The 24,542-nt window shown below is 32.6% G+C and overlaps 1 protein-coding gene across 1 annotated transcript; it reads left to right on the forward strand.

Moving 5' to 3' along the window:
- The first annotated feature begins 572 nt into the window (after window positions 1-572).
- On the forward strand, window positions 573-24,228 carry LOC306638371 (calcium-activated chloride channel regulator 1-like). Its single transcript, XM_079101684.1, has 14 exons — window positions 573-902; window positions 2,008-2,148; window positions 2,345-2,492; window positions 2,917-3,025; window positions 5,119-5,299; window positions 8,775-9,002; window positions 9,847-10,086; window positions 13,228-13,405; window positions 17,458-17,558; window positions 18,194-18,418; window positions 18,847-19,117; window positions 19,659-19,829; window positions 20,263-20,502; window positions 23,860-24,228. Exons 1-14 carry the CDS (start codon window positions 744-746, stop codon window positions 24,198-24,200), a joined length of 2,733 nt encoding a protein of 910 aa, XP_078957810.1. The 5' UTR covers window positions 573-743; the 3' UTR covers window positions 24,201-24,228.
- Window positions 24,229-24,542: the final 314 nt, after the last annotated feature.

Consider the following 24,542-nt stretch of genomic DNA (forward strand, 5'->3'; position numbering starts at 1 on the left):
CTTAGATTCATCCAATTCAGAGCAAGCTCACAATGCTATGTATACAACTATTTCAAACCAAGTAACATTTGTGTTCACTCCCATAAAAAAATCTTAACTGCAGCATACGGACTTCTCAAGTTACAGAAGGATCTAAAGCATCCAATGCTATTTGAAAATTGAATAAACAAGTAACTGTCACAGAGGGTATAAAAAAAAATTCTCCCCTTGACCTATAGTTGTTCCCAACCACCAGTCTTATATTACTCCCAGCTAAAGAAAGAATATAAACCTTTAGTTTACTGTCACTCCCACTTAAGCATTTTTTAATACAAACCTTTTTCATGTGCTCTGTGTTCAGCTTATTGAGTTCATTTCCTCAACCCTCCAGAGACTGCCTTTCTGTAAACAGATCCAAGGACTGACTTCTCTAGTACTATTTGATGGTAATGATGATGGCAATGATATCCACCCACCACTAAGAGGAGTACTACACAAACAATCTAAAAGAATGGCACAATCCAATGAATGCTTAATGCCTTAGCTGTTTTAGAAAGTATGATGAATAGGTTCCGCATAATCCCCACGCCACTTAACAACTAAATCTTTAGGAGGAACAAAATGAGGAAGTTCACTAAGAAATTTTTGAATTTTACTCTATTAAGTCATGCAAATATGTTGATCTTGATTCAAATTTCTGAGCTAAGCAGACACATAAATACCACCCTTACATTTCCATAAGGCCTACTGTAGCTCCTGCAAAAATGATGTTCAGGCTGAAGCTTATTCTGTTCTTAGTTTTGCAATTTTTGCCTGAGGTGAAAAGCTCAAGGGTAAACTTGAATAACAATGGATATGAAGATATTGTCATTGCAATTAACCCCAGTGTACCAGAAGATGAAAAACTCATTCAAAGCATAAAGGTAAGAGAAAATTTTAATATCCACATTTTTATTTCAAAACCTATCTTTACCTCGACACATACATAACACTCACACAGTTATAACTTCCCAAAGTTGTTTGACAGTGTTCATCATTTATGTAGTATTTATCTAAACATTCAAGGTTAATATCTGCTAGTTTTGTTTTTATTATATATTAATACTGAGTCATTACCTTAAAAAATTATTACAAGACTGAATTATTTATATTTTTTAAGCTAGTAAAGCTACAAGAAAAACTTGAAAGTTGAGAAATGTCCTTATAATTTCTTAATAAAATTACCTTTATTAAGATTAAATAACTAATCTATACTTAAACCCCAGAGGCTCACTATCTTACATGTTTTTCCAGTTATTAATATTTGTTTACCTCTGGAAAATATAACATAAAAATGTTATGTATCTTATGTTAAAGAAAATATTTTTGAAATTGATTTATCTTCCCGATTTAATTTGTATTAGTATAACAAAAACATCTTATATGTAACATTTTACTATCTACTATCTTCTTTGATCTTCTCAATATCCCAGTGAGGTGGTCAAGAATTGGGATTATGACTCTTGTATAAATGAGGGAAATTAAGTGATTTGAACAGGCATACAATAAATGACAAATTGGGTCCTGAAGTGAATATTGCTGCTTGATAAAACTTAAGTCTTTTATGAGAAAACTCAAAATAAATCTAGCAATTTTTAACTTAACATTAAGTATAATAATCTACCAAACTTTATAAACTCCCAATTTACTTAACAACCCAATCAAAAGATCAAATTTGATTAAATATGCAACTTATCAACTAGCTCCCAATCTTAATCACCTTTGTCTCTCATCCAGCACCCTCATTTCCATCTTCAACTCATAATGCTGATAGCAGTTGTGGAAGGTGAAAAAACAGAGGGTTGACTTTGTTGCCTATGATAATGAGTTTACAGACTGGAGAGATGTAATAAAATTCAGTCTATTTTTCGGTGATAGTCTTTGCAAAATACCTGGGCAAAGCAGTTTCCATTTGCTTCTTTTGGTTTGTATGCTTATTTTTATGCTCATTTCACTGTGAAATTGTTACCACAAGGTACTTTTTATCAGGAAATGGTAACTGAAGCTTCTACGTACCTGTTTCATGCCACCAAAAGAAGAGTTTATTTTAGGAATATAAGCATCTTAATTCCGGTTACCTGGAAGTCAAAATCTGAGTACTTAATGCCAAAGCAAGAATCATATGACCAGGTAGGCTATTTTGTCTAGCTCCTAAACTGCTTTCTGTGGTTTTTAAAAATTCATATTATAAATTTTGGTAATTCGCTAACTTAGTAATTAAACCAGAAGTAACTTTTCGTAGTGTAGATGAAAATTAAGAAATTTTAAAATCCTTTTAAAATCCTCTTGGGATTTGTTTTCATTCATTTGTTCTGCCTTTCAAAAGGCAGATGTCATAGTTGCTGATCCTTACCTGAAATATGGAGATGATCCCTATACACTTCAATATGGACAATGTGGAGAGAAAGGACAATATATACATTTTACTCCAAACTTCCTGTTGACTGATAACATGCCTATCTATGGGCCCCGAGGTAGGGATAATTATTTTATATTTCTGTTCTTTAATCCAATAGGGGAAAAAAACAGATAAAACTGTGATTAATAATATTTTTAAAGATTTTTAAGAAGGAAAAAATAGGCACTAAGTTATACTTTTGTTTGGAAATATGTAAGTTATATTTACTCTATTTCTTTTGTGTAATGTTTAATAATAAAATGAGTTGTTTATTGGTACTAACCCTTTCAACTTTTTTGACCCAATGAAAAGTGTCCATTTCTAGAGTACCTTGATTCAATTAAGTTGGTAGATAGTGAGAGTTGTACTCCGTTTGTGTACAATGAATCAAAATGCAGTCTGCTGTCATGCATAATTAATAGAACAAACAATAAAAATAGAAGGAAACTGTATGAAAATATTGGAACTATAAATTTATAAGTGGCAATATTCTCTCATAGGCAAAGTATTTGTCCATGAGTGGGCCCATCTTCGGTGGGGAGTGTTTGATGAGTATAATGTGGACCGGCCATTCTATATTTCCAGAAAGAACACTATTGAAGCAACAAGGTATCGTTGTATTGAACAACTTCAGTTTCAAATTTTTTCACTCTGAGTTTTCAATTTTCTATAGTAGACAAACAAAGGCTATGTCTCAAGTGGTTGAATGTTCAAACAGTAAATTGCAATATTCCAACCTGCACCATTGTATATGTATCCAATTAATTTCTGGGGGATCCATCTGGGAATCAAGATCAATCAGGAATTAGGAATCATTTCAGTATTTACAGAAATTGTACTAATATATGTTATTGGCAGAAGAGGAAGGAAAAAACCAAACCCTAAGATATCAGAGAATTGGAATTCAATCCTATTCACTTTTTTGTTCAACTTGATTCTTAATTTAAAAAAAAAAAATCTTAGATGTTGATAGACCTTAATTTTATTCATTTATTTATATGTGGTACTGAGAATGACAAACCCAGTGCCTCACACATGCTGGGCAACTGCTCTACCACTAAGCTACAACCCCAGCGCCTTGATTTATAACTTTTCAAGATGAATGGAATAAGCTGATACAACTTCATAGTAAATATATTTTACTTTTCATTTGAAGAAAATAAGTATTTCTTATAAGATAAGTGAGTAAATCTATTTTTTTAAGAAATATATTTCAGGGGTGGATATAAACAGGCCCTATGTATAAATAGATAATATGCTTAAACTTAAAAAAAAATCAAGCACATGGAATACTTAAAAGAGCACTGAAAAACTACAAAAATCAGTGTAATGAAGAAATAAATCTTTGAGAGAAAAAATGTATTAAAGAGGGGTGCTAGAAAAAAAAAAAAAAAAAGCCTCTCCCTGGTGCTCTGTGTTGTTTGTCTGATCTTCACTGAGCTGCCTGGAATCTTTCGCACGGACTGAGAAAGTGCTCAGCCCAGGACACTCATTCCTCCTACCCTCATGCCACAAAACTCTTCTCTTGCCCTGAAACACCTATTCATTCTTCAAATACTTCTCTAGATATCTTTCCTTTCCCTCCATTTGCGGTTAGATGCCTTTGGGAGAGCTCCCACAGCAACATGTGTGGGTTTCTCTTAACACTTATATCACATAGTAATTGTCCATGTCATTTGACTTTCCCCACTACACTTCAAGATCCTCGAGGACTGTGATTGTTTTTTTAATCCTCTAGTCTTGGGTCTGCCATAAAGTCAAAGCAAAATAAGTAATCAAAAAATAATTTTTTCATAAATGAATGAAAAACAAATGAGTGTCCTTATCAGTTATTCAAAGTGATATAAAAGTGAAAACAAATCTCTAAAACTACATTTACTGAGCTCTTATGTGTGACAGACACTTTAAGGCAGTGAATTTTTATCATATTTAGGTTCAACTTTCAGGCCAATTCTCTTGGAAGATATTACTCACCATCTCCTTTAATCCTTGAAAACAAACAAGGACTAATTTCATGAAGTTTAATAGTAACATAAAATGGGAATGCACTACATATAAGCAGATTCTTTAGAATCTCTCTCTCTCTCTCTCTCTCTCTCTCTCTCTCTCTCTCTCTCACACACACACACACACACACACACACACACACACACACTGCTACCAGTGACTTGACAGTTATTTTTATCATGCAGATCGAATGGTGTGAATGCACAAGCATTTCCATGCAGGGCTTATTTTTATTCCTTTCTTCAGTCTAGGCCATTGGTTCTCAAAATGTAAATTACAAAATGCTAGAAATATAAAGCTGTATACCACACATGTGAACTTCAAAGGACCTTAAACATACTGTTGATTTTCCTCTCCCTACTAAAAACCAATTCCTCTGTATCTTTTAACTCACTTAATTTTCGCAATATCTCTGCAAGTTAGGAATTATCATCTTTAACCCAAAGCCACAAAGAGAATATTTATTGATCACAATAGTGAAGAATGAATGTTTACTAAACCTAAACGTAAACTGAAAACACTGTTCTCACTGAAATCTTTGGTAAATAGGGGTAGAACATTGTGCCTATTTCTGTCAAAATGGAATGTTTGTTGCTTAATCAATAGCAGTTATCACTGAGAGTAAGATTTTAGGATGTTGGTCTTTATTCCTGATTTGCTTAGTCTTCACATATAAACGTAATCTATTTAATTAGATGTTCCAGTCATATTACTGGTATGAATGTGGTTTTCAATGAATGCAAGGGAGGCAGCTGTATAACAAGGCCATGCAGACGTGACTTAAAGACGGGGCTGTATGAAGCAAAATGCACGTTTATTCCACACAAAACTCAGACTGCAAAAGACTCCATAATGTTCATGCAAAATCTTGACTCTGTAAGTACAGAACCCTTAGGAAAAAGTTAACTGGGGAGATGGATTTTTACTGTGAAACTATGTCTACCAATAGAAAGGAAGAAAATTACTCAGGCAATTAAGTAAAGGTCATTTTCTCCAGCCTGTCAGGATGTATCTGAAAATGATCCCATCCTCTCCTTGTTAACTTGTTTCATTTATTCACCAATAGCACTGTACTGTTCTCATTGGTGTCACATAATAAATCCCTAGGTCATCCCTTCCCTCAATAACTTTTGTGAACCGTGTCAAAAGCTACAACCTTATTTTTAATGATTCTTCTAAGAATTAGCCATACTACTTTTCTAAAGTAATTCATAATACAGTTTTGGAAAAGACTGACATTCTAGATTTTCCATTATCTTCTCATTAAGGCATACAAAACTATTATAAAGTTATATTGTGAAAACACATACAGCTCTATCCCCACAGAAAAGATACAAGGACAGGTTCAATGGAGTCAGATAGGCTTGTTATAAATATTCAGCCTATCAGTTTCAAGCTTTATCTCTGTGGGCAAACTGCTAAATCTGACATTTAGTACTTTCATCTCTTCACTAGGAAATAAAACATCTACTTCACATTGTCATTGTTAGGTTATAAGGGCTAATATAAAGAGCACAGAGTTTAACACAAGAGGAATCAAAATAAATTCAATTTTTTTTTTATTTTTAAAGCATAGTTGCTGTACTGAGCTATAGAATATAATTTATTCCTAACTTTGATAGCAGTTACCCAACCTCTTCCTATCTTCGATCTCCTTCTTTTTCCCAGTCTCTGTTCTATATTCTGTTTCTATGAGATCAAGTCTTTTAGCTTCTACATATGAGTGAGATCATAAAGTATTTGTATTCCTGTGCCTGGGTATTTCACTTAATACAATATCCTTCAGGTTCATCCATGTTGCTAAAAATGACAGGATTTCATTCTTTTTATGGCATAATAATATTCTATTGTGCATATGTACACCATATTTTCTTAATCCATTTGTTCATTGATGAACACTCAGGTTGACTGTATATCTTAGCTATTTCGAATAGTGCTATGATAAATAAGATTGCATATGTCTCTTTAATCTATTCATTTCATTTCATTTGGATATATACCCAGTGGTAGAATTGCAGAATCATATGATAGTTTTCTTTTTAATTTTTAAAGGAATCTCCACATTGTTTTCTATATTGACTGTGCTAATTTACATTTCCACCAACAGTATATGAGAGCTCCTCTTTGTCAGCATCTTATCTGATTAATAAGGCTCCCTCCTGAAGATATTTGATACCAGTCAGGGAAGTTTACTTCAATCTGCTAATCAATGAATGCTAGCCAAGAAGTTCTTTATCTAAATAGAATTTTTTTAATGTGACACAAGAGGATGTTCAGAGTATGTACTACCTATTCCAAATTATACATTCCCAAAGCACCTGATTATCAGGAGACATGTTCTGTCTACCTGAAACATAAATAATAATAAATGAGATTATGTAGCTGAAATATGGAGAGTAATTATATAAATGTCTCAGAAACAGATATTTTATGATACATGTTGTCCAGAATAACACTAACTTCTAATTACCATATCACAGATTAAATATGTTGCATAGAATTTTTATCAAGAGCATAAGTTAAGACCCAGGAGAGGCATGATATAAAATATCGAACATTCAATTTCATGATTTCCTTTCCATAACCTTTATCATTCCTACTTCATGCCCAGAACTCTGTTAGGAGCTAGAAATAAAGAAATCATTAAAGATGACTGTCCTTGAGGAATTCAGATTAGTGCTAAGTGTATAGATACAAGAAAAAATACATACCACACAAAGTAGGAAGAGATACAGAGATATGAACCAAATGTTGACAGTAGCAACCATCCACAACTGGAGATCCAAAAATGGTTTCTGAAGGGATAGGTTTTGAGCTGGGATTTGAAAAGAATGAGTATGAATTTTCCAGAGCAGGAAGGGAAAAAGTTTTCTATGCAAAGAAACAGATTTACAAAAGCAAAGAGTGGAATAAAGCAAGGGTTGCACAAGTTGCACATTATCTAAATTAAAGAATTCAACATTTACTAGAACAAATCTCAAGCACATAGCAGAAAGGAATTTAAGAAGTACCTTTTTCTAATTATACAAAATTACCATTCATGTTAGTGGAGAACCTAGTGAAAGTTTCTGGCATATTTTAGGGACAGAAAGAAGTTCTATGGTAAAAGCAAAGGATACATAGTAAGAGTCAGAAACTTTGGTTGAAGCAAGAAAAGAAGACCTATGAACCTAAGGGGTTTGGGTTTTGTCTTCTCAGTTTTATATTGGTGATGTAATAAACTTAATTCTTTAAGGAACACAGTTTTACTAATTATAAAGAATAGGATGGCATGAGTGAGAGGAAGTGAGGCAGGGAGATCAGTTGGAAGGCCAAGGCAATAGGCAGGTAAGGGACTTGAATAAAGGCAGTGGCAGTGGTAGAGGAAAGGTTTGATAGACATTTCACAACAGCTAGAATTGATCATGAATCACTGCTTTAATTGCAAACTATAAGTTTCTCCCATCTAATATAACCCCCCTTGGGAGATGTAAATCAGAGCCATATCAGAAACTAATTTAAATTTAAAATTTATCTTAAAATTTAGATAAAAGGTATTCAAAGTTAATAATTTAGTTCTTCTAAAAAGAGAATTTACAACCACAGTCTTTAAATTGAGAGGGCATTAGAAAATGACACTATTAAAAGTAGTTCTTAAATGTTAAGGTTGCAAGATGATTTCCTTCCTGAACACTGCACTAGTTTATGAGAACTTTTTTTAAGTTATTAAGTCTTCAAAACTTGAAGGATTTTCACAGATTCTATGGTACTAAAACCTCCACTAGCAGAGTTATTGGATACAATTCACCATTTGCTATTAAAAGACAAATAATTACATTCCTCATTTCTCCCTATACCTTCATTGCTTTTTTAGGGCTATTATTTTGTCAAAACTCATCAGAGTCAGTAAGAATTCAAATTGTTAGAATACCGGTTCTCAATTTTTTCACTCAATTGTGAAGGCAATTAAAGAAGGTCATTTTCTGTACTCCATTTTTAAGAAACAGTTCAAAATTACCATACACACTCTCTCTTTTACTTTAAACTTAAGACTTGAACCTTACAAAATCTGGAAGGGAAAGCAAGAAGCTAACAAGCAGGTGTGCAAACTGTCACCATCCTCCACTGACATGATCTACTTATACCTAAAAGAATCACCAAAAACTTTATAGTATGTGTTGATGGCTTTACCTTACTTCCACCCCTTCAAGTATGCAAAATAGATATCAGAATATTTTATTATGAAGAAATCTTTCACTGTCAAAAGATAAAATCTATGGAGGATGTATATGGCAGCTAACTGCATATTTGGAAAGGAATGTAATATTTCACAAGTTATTGCAATATTGTCTTCTAATTGATTTCTTTCCAGGTAACTGAATTTTGCACAGCAAAAACACACAACACAGAAGCTCCAAACCTACAAAACAAAATGTGCAATCACAAAAGTACATGGGATGTAATCAAGGACTCTGATGATTTTCAGAAGGCATCTCCCATGACAGGAACAAATCTACCACCTCATCCTATATTTTCATTGCTCAAATCCAAACAGCGAGTAGTCTGTTTGGTACTTGATAAATCTGGAAGCATGGATACAGTAAGACAGTTCTTCTAACTCTTAAATACTTAATAGAAATACAAATTTATGTTCTTTTAAATTTTAGTATAATGATTTTATAAAAATAAGTACTAGAAGATAATGTTTAAAATATTGTTACATTAAGGTTAATAGATTATGGATAATTTTTATTTCCTAATGTTTAGTTCTAACCAAATATAAATTCCCACCATTGAACATGTCATTCCTATAAAAATTTTAATCTTTTTTTTTCCTTTTTAAAAATGTGAGTATATTTTATATAATGTTTTGTAATCTGCGCTTTTTTTTTTTTTTTTTTTTTTTACGTTACATACCTTAAACTTTCCACATGTGGAATATGTTTTCAGGAGTTTTTTTGTTTTGGGGAGTTTTTTTGGCAGTACTGGGGATTAAACTTAGGGCTTCACATACACTGAGCTTTATCCCTAGCCCTTCATGACATAATTTTTAATGGTTGTGCCATACCTATATACACATACATACACACACATACATAAACAAAACATAAATTTAGTCAAACAATTCCCTATTGTTGGACATTTTGGAGATTTTCAACTTGCTATAAAAATATATTGCAATGAACATCTTCATATACATTTTAAAATTATTTCCTTTAAAAATATTCCTGAATGTATAACTTTAATAAATTGTATAGACTTTTAGGGTTTTTATAAGTATAAAGATTGATTTTTTAAGATTTTAATTTTTTAATAAAATGAAAGAGTTAAATTTTAAAATCTATCAATTAATTTTTATCATGATCTATGGCCCTTAAAAAACTTTGTCTTTCTATATTCTGTTTTTTTAAAGATTCAGTTGTTAATATATCTTTTTCTTACAGGTAGACCATCTTGTCTCATCTCGTCTCCTTCGAATGAATCAAGCAGCAGAACTGTACTTAATTCAAATTATTGAAAAGGGATCTATGGTTGGAATGGTCACATTTGATAGTACTGCTGAAATCCAAAATAATCTAACAAAAATAATTGATAATAGCACTTATCTAAAGCTCACTGCAAATCTGCCTAAAATTGCTAGTGGTGGAACTTCAATTTGCAATGGGCTCAAAGCTGGATTCCAGGTAAAATTATTTTTAATTTAATATCATTTGCTATTTACTATTGTTTATAATTTTTTCCATTTATCTTTGAACAAGGGTCATGAATTCATATGTTCCTCATTTAATAACATCCTGACCTGAGTGAGGTAAATCATTTATGGGAAGTTCCACCAATAACTTCCTGAGGTGCTAAGTGGCACTGGGGAGTGGATAGGTAAGGGGAAAGAAATCCAGTGGTCACAATCATCATGATCTTATTGCCATTGTTTTGGCATGGTCGTAGTCCAAATTTCTATGAGTGGAAAACAATATCATTGGGGGATTGTGGAAGAGGGAGATAAGTAACATTTTTATAGTATGGATAAAGAAAACCCCTGTTCATCAATTTAAATTGACATTTAAAAATCAAAGAAGAGTAGTTCCTCAAGCAGTATAGGATATATGAACATAAAATCCAAGGAACATAAGGTGGAAGTTTAATGAAAACAAAATTATGAACCCAAAAAATTAGGTGCAATTTTTTAAAATATTTTTTAGATGTTGATAGTCCTTTATTTTATTCATTTATTTATATGTGGTGCGGAAGATCAAACCCAGTGCCTCACACATGCTAGGCAGATGCCCCAGCCCCAATTAGGTACAATTTTAAAAAACAATAAATAAACAGAAGGAATACTAGCAGAGTAAAGGGAGGGGAGGCCAGGGAAGAGAAGAGATGAGGGAAAGTGGAATTACTTTTGAAATAGAATTATATTGCATGCATGTATGAATATGTCAGAATGAACCCCACTATTATGTATATACACTAATAAAAACGTTTTTTAAAAGGAGGTGCACCTTTTGAATACTATACTAAATTGCCTCTAGTATCATTTGAATTTCTTCCAACCTAAATTACTTTCCACTTAAGCCTACTTATTGTCATGTTTTAAGTCACAAAAACAGAAAACTACTTTCTTCACTGATTCCCTTCCCTCAGTTAAAGGGTCAGTGCTATTTTTATCAAGGCCACTAATTCCATATCTTAACTTCCATTATGGTACCTATTTGTCTTAAAGCCCATAGGCTTAAGAATTCTGGAATCCTGGCTTTATTATTTTATTAACTAAATGACCTTGGGTAACTGAACTAAGAAAGTCTATTTCCTCAACCCAAGTCTTGTGGGCATAAATAGTGCCTAACTCATTTATTTGTGGGAATTTTATAAGATAAATAAATTCTGAAGAAAGATTTGTTATTATGAAAATTATCATAATTCTTATTATATGTCTATTCTAAAATATGACAAGTATCATATATTGAGAATATGTCAAAATGTTCATGCATACTGCTCCGTTTTTTTTCTTAATATATTTTGCATGTTTCTTATATTTTAACCACAAAGTCTATGTCTGACTATATTATGCTAAATCACATTCAAAGTTATAAATAGTTCTTTCTCACTTACATGCTGAAACCATATTAATACATAAAAGCATTTTACTTAACAAAATCATAACAATAGTAGCTAGATTTTTTATACTATATATTACCTATATAAATGCCTTGCATGCATGATTTTATATCCTTACTATTACTTTTTGAGTGGGGCAATATTCTGCACATAAAGAAACGGAAGTTCAATTATTAATTGCCATAAAATTATATAAATGTTTGTATACCTCCAAACTTTATATGTTGGAACATAATTCTCAAAGTAATATTAAGAGGTGGGACCTTGGGAAAAGAAAGTGATTAACTCATGTGGGCAGACTCTGCCCCCATAGATGAGATTAACATCCTTATAAAAGAATTTAAAGCCGAGCCTGGTGGGGCACACCTGTAATCCCAGCAACTCTGGAGGCTGAGGCAGGAGGATGGCCAGTCTCAGCAATTTAGCAAGGCCAAGACACTATCTCTAAATAAAATATTTTTAAAAGGGCTAAGGATGTGGCTCAGAAGCTAAATGCCCCTGGGTTCACTCCCCCGTACCAAAAAAAAAAAAAAAAAAAAAAAAAAAAAAAAATTTTTAATTAAAAAAAAAAAGAAACTGAGGTTTAGAGTAATCAAACTTTTCTCAAGGTCATACAGTTAATAATTACCAGTCATATGATTCAAAACTTGGTCTTTCTGATTCTAGAGTCTGTAAACTTACCCTTACACTAACCTATTTATAGAACTCTGGGTGTGGGTGTGGGTGTGTTGTGTGTGTGTGTGTGTGTGTGTGTGTGTGCATGTGTTTAAGTCTTGAGAAAGACTAACTACTAGTTACTCTGATACTCTGATAAGCAAATGGCAGAACTGGAATTTACTTTCAAGGTATCTAATGCCAAAGTTCTTAGCTAATACTCTAGGTAGAAATCAGGAAAAGATAGAAAAAAAAAAAAAAAAAAAAAAAAAGTTCCATGCAGTGGCACATGCCTATAATCTCAGGGGCTTAAGAGGTTGAGATAGGATAATCACAAGTTCAAAGCCAGACTTAGCAATTTAGTGAGACCCTGTCTCAAAATAAAAATAAATAAATAAATAAATAAAATAAAAAATTGGACGTGGTAAAAAAAAAAAATGGCTGGAGATATGATTCAGTGGTTAAGTACTCCAGGGTTTAAAAAAAAGAAGAAAGAAAGAAAATAATATTTGTGATATTTGATAACTCTATGAACTTCCTTCTTCATGGTAAATCAAATTTTTTCCTGAGACATCCTAAGATCCTATAGTGATAATCAAATAAAATTTAAAAAACACATACCATATCATTTAACCTTGCATACCCACTATTTGTAATGATTTTACAGGTACTATGTAATCTGCAAGCTTCCAGAGCTGCCTGGGTATCTAGCCTCTATCCCTAGTATCTTTTCAGATAATAATAACAATTGTTAATGTTCACTGAGTACTTAGTATGTGCCAGGAATTGTTCTAAGTGTTTTATTCTTCCTCTCTGGGATATCAGGAGTATGTATATTAGAGAGTTGGAAGTTGTTGAGACTAGTTTGAAAATCTATCCATTACAGTCATTTCCACACACCAGTCATGCTGGAAGAATAATACCAAAAACTCCTTTGGCTTACTCTGATGCATAAGACTAAAGACTTCTCTAAGACTAGAAAATAGCTTTATTCTTAATTTAAATGTATTCGGAAATGACATTCTATAATTAAAAACCTGGCATTTCACTATTAGGCAATTACCTACAGTAACCAGAGTACTTCTGGTTCTGAAATCATATTACTAACAGATGGGGAAGATGATGCAATAAACTCATGCTTTGAGGACATCAAACAGAGTGGTGCAATCATCCACACCATTGCTCTGGGACCTTCTGCTGCCAAAGAGCTGGAGGCCCTGCCAAATATGACAGGTAAACCTTTGGTATATTGTTTGCATAGAAAATCAATTTCTAATCTCTGCCATTTCAAAGGCTCTTTCTCCCTAAATAGTAAAGCTACTCAAAATTTTTCTATCTTAATCTTTATCCCTTCCTTGTCCATTAAATTAAGCTCCTCTCCCCCTCCTCTAGTTCTTCATATGCCAGCTTCTCAAATTATTCAATATTTGTTATCTTCATTCATTTCTCACCTACTTTCTGTCACTACCACTAAACAGAAACTGCTTTCTCTATGGCTACTCAACTGAAAGTCCAAAATTAGTGCTCAATTCCAAAATTCCATTCAACCCCACAGTAAAAATTTAGAAGTTCCTGTTCTATAGAAGAGGAAATAGTAACCTAAAAACTGCAAATGGGTATAAACCGAGGAGTGAGATAACTGGGTCAAAAGGTGGGTCCGTTCCAAGTTTTCTTAGGATTCTCCAAACTGCTTTCCAGAGTGGCTGCACCAATTTGCAACTCCACCAGCAATGTAAAAGTGTGCCTTTTCCCCCACATCCACGCCAACATCTATTATTTGTGTTCTTGATAACAGCCATTCTAATTAGAGTAAGATGAAATCTTAGAATTGTTTTAATTTGCATTTCTCTAATTACTAGAGATGTTGAACACTTTTTCATATATTTATTAACTGCCTGTGTGTCTTCTTCTATAAAGTGTCTGTCCAGTTCCTTGACCCATTTATAGATTGGGTTCTTTGTAATTTTGGTGTAAAGTTCTATAAGTTCTTTATAAATTTTCGAGATAAGTGCTCTATCTGAAGTGCATGTGGAAAAGATTTTCTCCCACTCTGTAGACTCTCTCTTCACATTCTTGATTGTATCCTTTGCTGAGAAAAAGCTTTTTAGTTTGAGTCCATCCCATTTATTGATTCTTGCTTTGATTTCTTGTGCTTTAGGAGTCTTGTTGAGGAAGTCTGATCCCAAGCCAACATAATGAAGATTCAGTCCTACTTTGTCTTCTATTAGGTGCAGGGTCTCTGGTCTAATTCCTAAGTCCTTGATCCATTTTGAGTTGAGTTCTGTGCAGTGTGAGAGATAGAGGTTTAATTTCATTTTACTGCATATGGGTTTTCAGTTTTGCCAGCACCATTTGTTGAACAGCCTATCTTTTCTCCATTGTATGTTTTTGGCTCCTTTGTCTAGTATAAGGTGACTGTATTTATATGGTTTTGTCTCTGTGTCTTCTATTCTGTACCATTGGTCTGCCTGTCTATTTTGGTGCCAATACCATGCTGGTTTTGTTACTATTGCTCTCTAGTATAGCTTAATGTCTGTTATTGTGATACCTCCTGTTTCACTTTTTCTATTCAGGATTGTTTTGGCTATTTGAGGTCTCTTGTCCTTCCAGAGGAAGTTCATGATTACTTTCTCTATTTCTATGAGGAATGTCATTGGGATTTTAATTGGAATTGCATTGAATCTGTATAGCACTTTTGGTAGTATGGCCATTTTGACAATATTAATTCTGCCTATCCAAGAACATGGGAGATCTTTCCATCTTCAAAGGTTTTCTTCAATTTCTTTCTTTAATGATCTGTAGTTTTCATTGTAGAGGTCTTTCACCTCTTTTGTTAGATTAATTCCCAAGTATTTTTTTTTTTTTGAGGCTACTGTGAATGGAGTGGCTTTCCTAATTTCTCTTTCAGAGGATTCATCACTTATGAAGAGAAATGCATTAGATTTATGCATATTGATTTTATATCCTGCTACTTTGCTGAATTCATTTATTAGTTCTAGAAGTTTTCTAGTGGAGTTTTTGGATCTTCTAAATATAGGATCATGTCATCAGCAAATAGTGATAGCTTTAGTTCTTCTTTTTCTATTTGTATCCCTTTAATTTCTTTGGTCTGTCTAATTGCTCTGGCAAGTGTTTCAAGGACCATGTGGAATAGAAGTTGTGAAAGAGAGCATCCCTGTCTTGTTCCAGTTTTTATAGGGAATGCTTTCAGTTTTTCTCCATTAAGAATGATGTTGGCTGTGGGCTTAGCATAGATAGCCTTTATGATGTTGAGGTATGTTCCTACTATTGCTATTTTTTCTAGTGTTTTAAGCATGGAGGGGTGCTGTTATTTTATCAAATGCTTTCTCAGCATCAATTGAAATAATCCTGTGATTCTTGAAGTCTATTGATGTGGTGAATTACATTTATTGATTGCCAGATGTTGAACCAACCTTGCATCCTTGGGATAAACCCCACTTGATCATGGTACACTATCTTTTAAAAATATTTTTGTATGCAATTTGCCAATATTTTGTTAAGTATTTTTGCATGTATGTTCATCAGGGACATTGGTCTAAAGTTTTCTTTCCTTGATGTGCCTTTGTCTGGTTTTGGTATCATAGTGATACTAGCCTCATAAAATGAATTTGGAAGGGTTCCCTCCTTTTCTATTTCCTAAAATACTTTGAGGAGTATTGGTAACAGTTCTTCTTTAAAGGTCTTGTAGAATTCGGCTGACAATCCATCTGGTCCTGGGCTTTTCTTGGTTGGTAGACTTTTGATGGCTTCTTCTATTTTGGTGCTTGAAATTGATCTGTTTAGATTGTGTACGTCTTCCTGATTCAGTTTGGGAGGATCATATGGCTCTAAAAAGTTGTTGGTGTCTTCAATATTTTCTATTTTGTTGGAGTGTACCTTTTCAGAGTAGCTTCTAATTATGTTATGTATTTCAATGGTGTCTGTCGTGATCTTTCCTTTTTCATCACAAATTCCAGTCATCAGCAAATTACAGTAACACAGCCACATCAATGTTTATAGCAGCTCAGTTCACAATAGCTAGATTGTGGAACCAACCTAGATGCCTTTCAACAGATGAATGGATAAAGAAACTCTGGTGTATATACACAATGGAATACTATTCAGCCATAAAGAAGAATAATATTATGGCATTTGCAAATAAATGGATGGAATTGGAGAATATCATACTAAGTGAAATAAGCCAAGCCCAAAAAACCAAAGGCTGAATGTTTTCCCTGATAAGTGGAGAATGATATATAATGGTGGGGGGGGGGGGATAAGATAATAATGGGGGACTTTAGAATATGTAGAAGAAAATGACAAGGAGGGGTGTATTAAAAATGGCAGAATGAGACAGACATCATTACCTGTGTATATGTATGATTACATGAATGGTATGAATCTATATTGTATACAACCATAGAAACGAAATGATGTACCCCATTTGTGTACAATGAATCAAAATGTAGTCTGTAAAAAATTAAAAGTTAAATAAAAATATAATAATTTTTTTAAAAAATTTAAAAAGTTTTAAAAATTTAAAAAAGAGAAAAAAACCCTGCAAATGATTTGTCCAAGGACACAGTTAAAGTGCTGATTACCCATTCAGGCCTCTTTTCATCATCCCACCCTATTCCCATCTCACAAAATCCTGCCAAATCTGTTTGGAATATTTGTGTATTTCCCCTCTTTAGTTAGTCCTGCTACTACATTCTAATCCAACCCGGACAACCTCCTGCTTAGGCTACTTAAATAATCTTCCAGCTGGCCTTCCTGCCATTTATTAATTCAATAAATATGAATTGTCACATTTTTAGCAGTCACCTGTCTTAATTCTCTCTTCCTTAACTCCTATATTATTTATCTTTGCAGTTAATCAGTTTTTACTTTATTCTAAACTGTCATTCTCTGATTGTTTCAATATGTTTTGGAGTCAATTAGAACATAAGCAACTGGTTCATAAGAACTATCTTAAGTTTCATTTTTATAACATTATTTAGTGCTTAGACCAGCTCTGACATGCACCTACATTTGAAGAGAGTTTTGTATTAAAAACAATAAAACTTGGTTTATTCTTTAACTTATTCTTCATTCTGATTTATTTATTTTGAGTAAGGTTTTAGTTATTTTAGGATTACAGTTGGAATTATACACTGAGTAGTTCATGAATTTCTTGGAAATTCATCTTTTATAAATTTAAGAAGAAATGTAAAATTGATTTTAAAGTATACTGATGACTGCAGAATAACAAATATGATTTCCCCATTTTAAAAAATCCATTTTAGGAGGACTTCGTTTTTATGCCAATAAAGACATAAATGGACTTATTGATGCTTTCAGTAGAATTTCATCTAGAAGTGGCAACATCTCTCAACAGGCTCTTCAGGTCGGTATACAAAGAAAATCCTTTGCTTTCTCATGAGCAAAGAATAAATTTGTTTTCCTAATTATTTTTTATTTATCTTTTAATTTTTTACAGACTGCATTTTGATTCATTGTACACAAATGGGGTACATCATTTCGTTTCTATGGTTGTATACGATGTAGATTCATACCATTCGTGTAATCATACATGTACATAGGGTAATGATGTCTGTTTCATTCCACCATTTTTCATACCCTGTTTTCCTGATTATTAACTCTTCTTTCTCTAATAAATTACTCTTTTGCTGAAAAATTTATCAGGTATGTGGAAGAAAAACATCTTTACTATGTTTGCTTTTCCAAGACTTACAGGCATTCTCTTCCATTCTTCCATTCTTTATAATTATATATGCTTTTATTTGGAAAACTCTAATTTTCAATTACTTTAATTGAACTCTTTTTTGTGTATGTTGCACTGGGGATGAAACCCAGGGCTTCATGCATGCTAGGCAAGTGCTCTACCATTGTGCCACATACCCACTCCTTTGTTGAAATATTAAAACCAAATTTAAAATTACTTCGAACTGAATAAACTTTGAAATTCTATCACCTATAAAAACAATTGGGTTTTATGTCTCTCTTTTATTTATGTAACAGTTGGAAAGTAAAGCCTTGAATATTACAGGAAGGGAATGGATAAATGGTACAGTGCCTGTGGACAGTACAATTGGAAATGACACTTTCTTTGTTGTCACCTGGACAAGACAAAAGCCAGAAATTATTCTTCAGGATCCAAAAGGGAAAAAGTATAAGACCTCAGATTTCAAAGATGATAAGCTAAATATTCAGTCTGCCCGACTTCAAATACCAGATATTGCAGAGGTATGTCTATTTCCACCATGTTTTTTAAAATAATTTTAGATGTTGATAGACCTTTATTTTATTCATTTATTTATATATGGTGCTGAGAATCAAACCCAGTGCTTCATACATGCTAGGCAAATGCTCTACCACTGAGCTACAACTCCAGCCCATGTTTTTGCCATGTTTTATTAAATCAATTTCTATGTAAAAAAAAAATAAAGATAACATCTTATGTGCTGTAGATACCAAAACAGTGACAGATGATCTGTCATAAAAAATGTCAAATATAATAATTAGGGATTCATACTCATACTATTTGCAAGTTTATAAAATCAGATATTAAAAATCATTATTATTACTCTGCTTAAATTTCTAGATAATTTTACATCCCAAAGAAAGAAGAAGGAAATTATTACCAAAACTCTCAAAGAAATTTTCTTTTTCAGATAGGCACTTGGACCTACAGCCTTCTAAATAATCATCCCAACCCTCAATTGCTAACAGTGACAATGACCACTCGAGCAAGAAGTCCAACCACACTCCCAGTAATTGCAACTGCTCACATGAGTCAAAACACAGCACATTACCCTGGTCCGATGATTGTTTATGCACGAGTCAGTCAAGGGTTTCTGCCTGTTCTGGGAGTCAATGTAACAGCCATTATAGAAACTAAAGATGGACATCAAGTAACATTGGAGCTCTGGGACAATGGTATAGGTAATAGAAATCTGCATTAACTTCCATTGAACTTGAAATTCTCCTACAGGATTCCATGACAGAGAAGTCAATATTACCTGTGTATGCTTATGAATTATATTTTAAAGTGCATTAAATTTAAATTGTAATTGTCAGTAATCTTGACAAAGCATAGACATAAGCATATTTATCTTCTTTAAATTTCATGAACAGTTTTATTTTACCCCTAGAATTTAGGAGTGCAACTGTTCTCCATTTTCATTAGTGTCAATGTTTCACATATGCTTTCTCCAGCATATTTTCCTTATTATGATTAGCTTATTTTATGAACTAGCTAATATTAATTGAATGCCTACCACGAATTATACTTTTTTCCAAAATCACCAGGTTAGCAAGTGTCCAAGCCAAGCTTTGAACCAAAACATTCTGATTCCAGGGTTCATGTACTTAAAACACTATGCTAAACTACCTCCCAAATTGCTGACATCAATAGTGCTCATGAATGGTTATAATTGTCCTTTTTACTTTACTGAATAGCTAATTATTGTATTTCAATATCAAGGTGCTGATACTGTGAAAAATGATGGCATCTACTCAAGGTATTTTACAGATTACCACGGAAATGGTAGATACAGTTTAAAAGTGCATGTTCAGGCAAGAAAAAGCACAGCTAGACTAAGTTTAAGACAACAACCCAACAAGGCTCTGTATATACCTGGCTATGTTGAAAATGGTAAGTACCATTAAATTAGAAATGTGTCACTTATTACCTAAATTTCAAATGGCAAACATTGAAAATATAATGTACTATGGAAAAACCTATGTACATAACTATGTAATCATCTGTATATTTCAAAATGCTGAGCAAGCAAAGATGAATAAAACAAGAGCTATAAATATGAATAAAATAATCCTTGTCCTCAAAGAATTTGAGACAAGTAATAGAGAAAGGTAGGATAAAAGACAGTTTTAACATAGCATGCCTCCTTATTCATTTCAAATAATATTAAAACAAGTTTTTTTCCACTAAAAACTGTCACTTTTTTTATATCTGCTATCAATCAACATTAATCCTCTTCAGTTGCAAGATCAGCTTACAAGATAAAGAGTAGACATGGTAAAATGAAAACTTTTTAAATTAATTTCTTTGCTGGGGGGGTCGGTAGGTAAAATTACACTGAACCCACTCAGACCTGAAGTCAAAGATGATGTGGCAGAAACCAAAGTGGAAGAGTTCAGCAGACTTACCTCTGGAGGGTCATTTACTGTATTAGGAGTACCTCCCAAAGGTAACCAAACTCATGTGTTCCCACCTGGTAAAATTGAAGACCTTGAGGCTGAGTTTAAAGGAGATCATATTCAACTTTTATGGACTGCTCCGGGCAACATCCTTGATAAAGGAAAAGGTAAGTAAGTTCAATACTAATTTTAAAACATACTAAAGAAATACCTTTGGTTTTAATTTGCTGAGAATTTCCATTTACAAATAATAATTATGGAGTGTCTACTATAGGCCAGTATTTATTTATTTTCAGATGTGAGAACTAAAGCTCCAAGAAATAATGAACTAACCCAAGTCACTTCTATATTTAGTAACAGAATTCTAAACCAGTCTTGTCAGATACCTATTGTGCCAAAAACCCTTTCACAATTTGAACCATCTTTAAATTACTTTGAGAAAACAGCTAACAGTTTTCTACTGCATTCTTTTCCCCCTAACAAGGAAATTTTCATAAGTATTTCCATACTTGCACAATTTTATTCATTTATTGATATTTTTATTGAGTTTTCAAACACTATTAAATTCCTAGAAACAATCTCAACTATCAATAGTCAACTGAGTATAGAAGACACACAAGTAGTCAGATAATTTCATACAGTGAAATAAGAGAGAAGCTGTTATGAACACAGAATGATATGGCATCTCTTTGGTGGGCTACAAATGTCCAATTGATATTAGGATCACAGGGTATATATTTTAAAAGGCTTATTATCAGGGGCAACTATTCCTGATATGAGTCTTGAATAATGAGACTAGCAGGCTAAGTCAGGTGAAGATGTCCCATTGAGAGATGTTCATGTGCAAAGAAACTCACTAGTTCAGGAGATTTGGCCATGGAAGTTATATAAAGTTCAAGGCGAAAGTATCTCATTTACTCCAAGTTCCTAATAATAAATTGCTCTAATTTCAAAAAATTTATATTACTTCTATCTTTGCTTTAAATTTAGCTGAATTCAATCAGTATTTATTGAATATATACCATATTCCAGTATTAAGAAACTAGTAGATTTTTATATTATAAAGTGAATCTTGCTACTTCCCCTATAAGGGGAAAATGAAAGCAGTATATAATGTTGATATACATTCTATCTCAAGGTCTGTCAGTGCTGAAACACCATATAGTCAGTACTCTTTCTCTTGAGTTAAAATAAAACCCTTACTATAGTAAGGGTCTCGAAATAAAAGATGCTTTTTAATCTTATACTAACTTACACAGCATTTTCAAAGCTGTATTACTTTTTTATCATTATTATACCAGGGAAGAAAATCTTTCACAAAAGGCAGAGAAAATATAAGACAGCCAAAAACAAATCTTTTGTACTTCAATATTGAAAACCCTTACTGTGACAACTTCTAAAATACATTATTTTCTCATGATGTGATTGTTAAACATGGCAAAAGCAAATAAAATTTAAAATACCAATACTTCCACTGGAAAATCACAAATGAAATTACATAATCAAATATTTAGTTCTAAATTCAATTCAGGAAAGACCAAACCTTCACTAAAATTTTGTTCTTAATAAATGTCCCTCATGCTTATTATAGGAACTATAGTTAGGAGTAATGCATTACTTATGAACACTGAGATAGAGGTGGGATCTAATCACCCTCTTTTCTTATGACAAATAGGAAGAGGTAAAAGTAGCTATCACATGTTACCTTCAGACATTACAAAAGTAAGGTAGTAGCAGTATCTTAAAGAATAAATTAACATCTATATAATCTGAAATGAAGCACTTAAACCCAATGGGACACAATTACATACCTGTCAAATATGTAAATTAGGCCAGGTGATCTCAAAATTACTAAAGCAAGTAGATATAATTCTAGTATTTTATGATACATCATTTCAAGTATCAAAAACTGTAGTGTTGGACAGTAATTAAGGTGATCAAATACATGCCCATTACAATAACAGGTGCCCTAGAAAATACAAAAGAAGTATAAAAAATAGTCTTTGAGCCAGGCACAATGGTGATACTTGTAGTACCAGTTACTTGGGAGGCTCAAGCAGCAGGATCACTTGAGTCCAAAAGTTTTAATGTCAGCCTGAGCAACACTCTAATTCAAAAAAGAAAAAAAAAAAAAAAAAAAAACTTTGCCCTTAGAATAATAGGATCTCATCTGAATGAAAAATTGAACCTCCACATAACAATCTGGAAAACTCCATTCCATGTAATACAAGTTTATGGAAGACAACCATTATGGAAGACAAGTGCATAAAATACTTGACCAAGACTTCATGAGAACTTGGTCCCCGGTTGGACCTTAAAAAAAAATGAATGTAAATTGCATATAGGGAGAGGGAAGCACACTGCAGGAAGAGAAGGAACCAAACCACATGATCAAGGTCAAGAAATAAAAACTTCACAATGGAACATCAGAATTAAAGTAAGAGATTCGTACATAGATCCACCTTAATGAAACATGGGGTTTGTGTGAAGAACGGTAGAATGGATTGATTAGACCTATGTATGGAGAAATTGTTGAATAGAAAGCTTGAATGGGAAAAATACTGAATCAAAGTTATTCTTTGTACACTTGAAATATCTTCAACATTTCTTGAAGACATAGTCTTCACATCAAAAGATGACATTTGATGTTTTATTCTCATATTTCAGAATGTTAGAAGATTTTTTATGTCAATTACTAGTACATATCTAAAAGCAGTGTAGCATGAAACATTTATGTAGGCCTCCTGCTTTCCTTTCTTTAATAGTTATAATAGCTAATATTTCAAACATTCATTAATGTTTATTAAATTGTGCTAAACACTTTCCACATATTATCATTTACAATTCTCACCACTTGAATAACAGGCACTCAATAAATCCTTATTGAGCAAACCAAATTATTAAGTCACTATTTTACAGATGAGACAAGAAAAGTTAATTTTTTTTCCTCTTGTTATTATACAGTTCAAGAATAGTAGAATTCTGTTCCTAATAAGGGTATGCCTAGCTTCTGAGCACATATTTAGTTAGTACAAATTGCAATCTCTGCCTCATTTTGCTCTTTATCCTTATCTTTCTTTCCTTCTCTATTTATCTTCTTTCTCACTCCCAATATTCCCTCTTTCAACTTAATAAGAAATAACACAAATGCAAGGTCCTGAAGGTCTTTACCATATTTGAACATTATTGTGTTTCTTGTTCTAATTAAAAAGTGAACTCAATTCTATGTATTTCTCTTTCTGAAAAGAAATCTAGATGCTGGCTTTGCAAATACTGCATGATATTGAATTAAAATTTCCTGTGATTAGATAACTATACATAAGAAACTGTTCATATATTTGTCCTAAAAATAAAGAAGATGGAATAACCAGACAAAAATGATATTTGAGATTTCCACAACTAAAACCTACTGTGAATGTGAATTTCTGATGGCAGAAATATAAGGCATAAACATAAGGCAGTGTGACAGCAGTAAAGCACCCTGGTTATTTTAAAAGACATGAAGTATGTGTTTTGTTTTTCAGCTAACAGCTACAATATAAGGATAAGTAAATGTTTCCTGGATCTCCAAAAAGATTTTGGCAATGCTTCTTCAGTAAATACTTCTGCTCTAATACCTAAGGAGGCTGGCTCAAAAGAAATTTTTGAATTTAAACCAGAACCTTTTAAAATAGAAAATGGCACCAAGTTCTATATTGCAATTCAAGCAATCAATGAAGCCAATCTTACCTCAGAGATTTCTAACATTGCGCAAGCAATCAAGTTTATTCCTCCACAGGAAACTAGCATCCCAGCTTTGGGTACCAATATCTCTGCACTCAGTATGGCTATTTTTGGATTAGCTGCTATTTTATCTGTACTTTAAACTAAAAATTGTATTAAAACTAAAATTCAATGTTACATATACATGGTAAACATCTACTTAGAAGTCATTTACTATACTATAAAACTCTTTGTAGTATATAAATAAATGTATAAAAATTATAAATTTCTTAATTATTTGAGTTAATACCAATTAAGTTACTAAATGTATAACAAAATAAATAATTTCTATCTTTGAACAATCCATTCAATGATTTTTAATATGAAAAGAAAAAATGTATTTCTAATAATGGGCTTCGTAAGAAACATTTTCAGAGTATTCTATAGATTCATATGGTATATTAACAAAATCAAAATTTATATAAGCTATTTGAAAAATATTTAG

Source organism: Sciurus vulgaris (genome assembly GCF_902686455.1).
Source record: "Sciurus vulgaris genome assembly, chromosome: 1".
Classification (NCBI taxonomy): domain Eukaryota; kingdom Metazoa; phylum Chordata; class Mammalia; order Rodentia; family Sciuridae; genus Sciurus; species Sciurus vulgaris.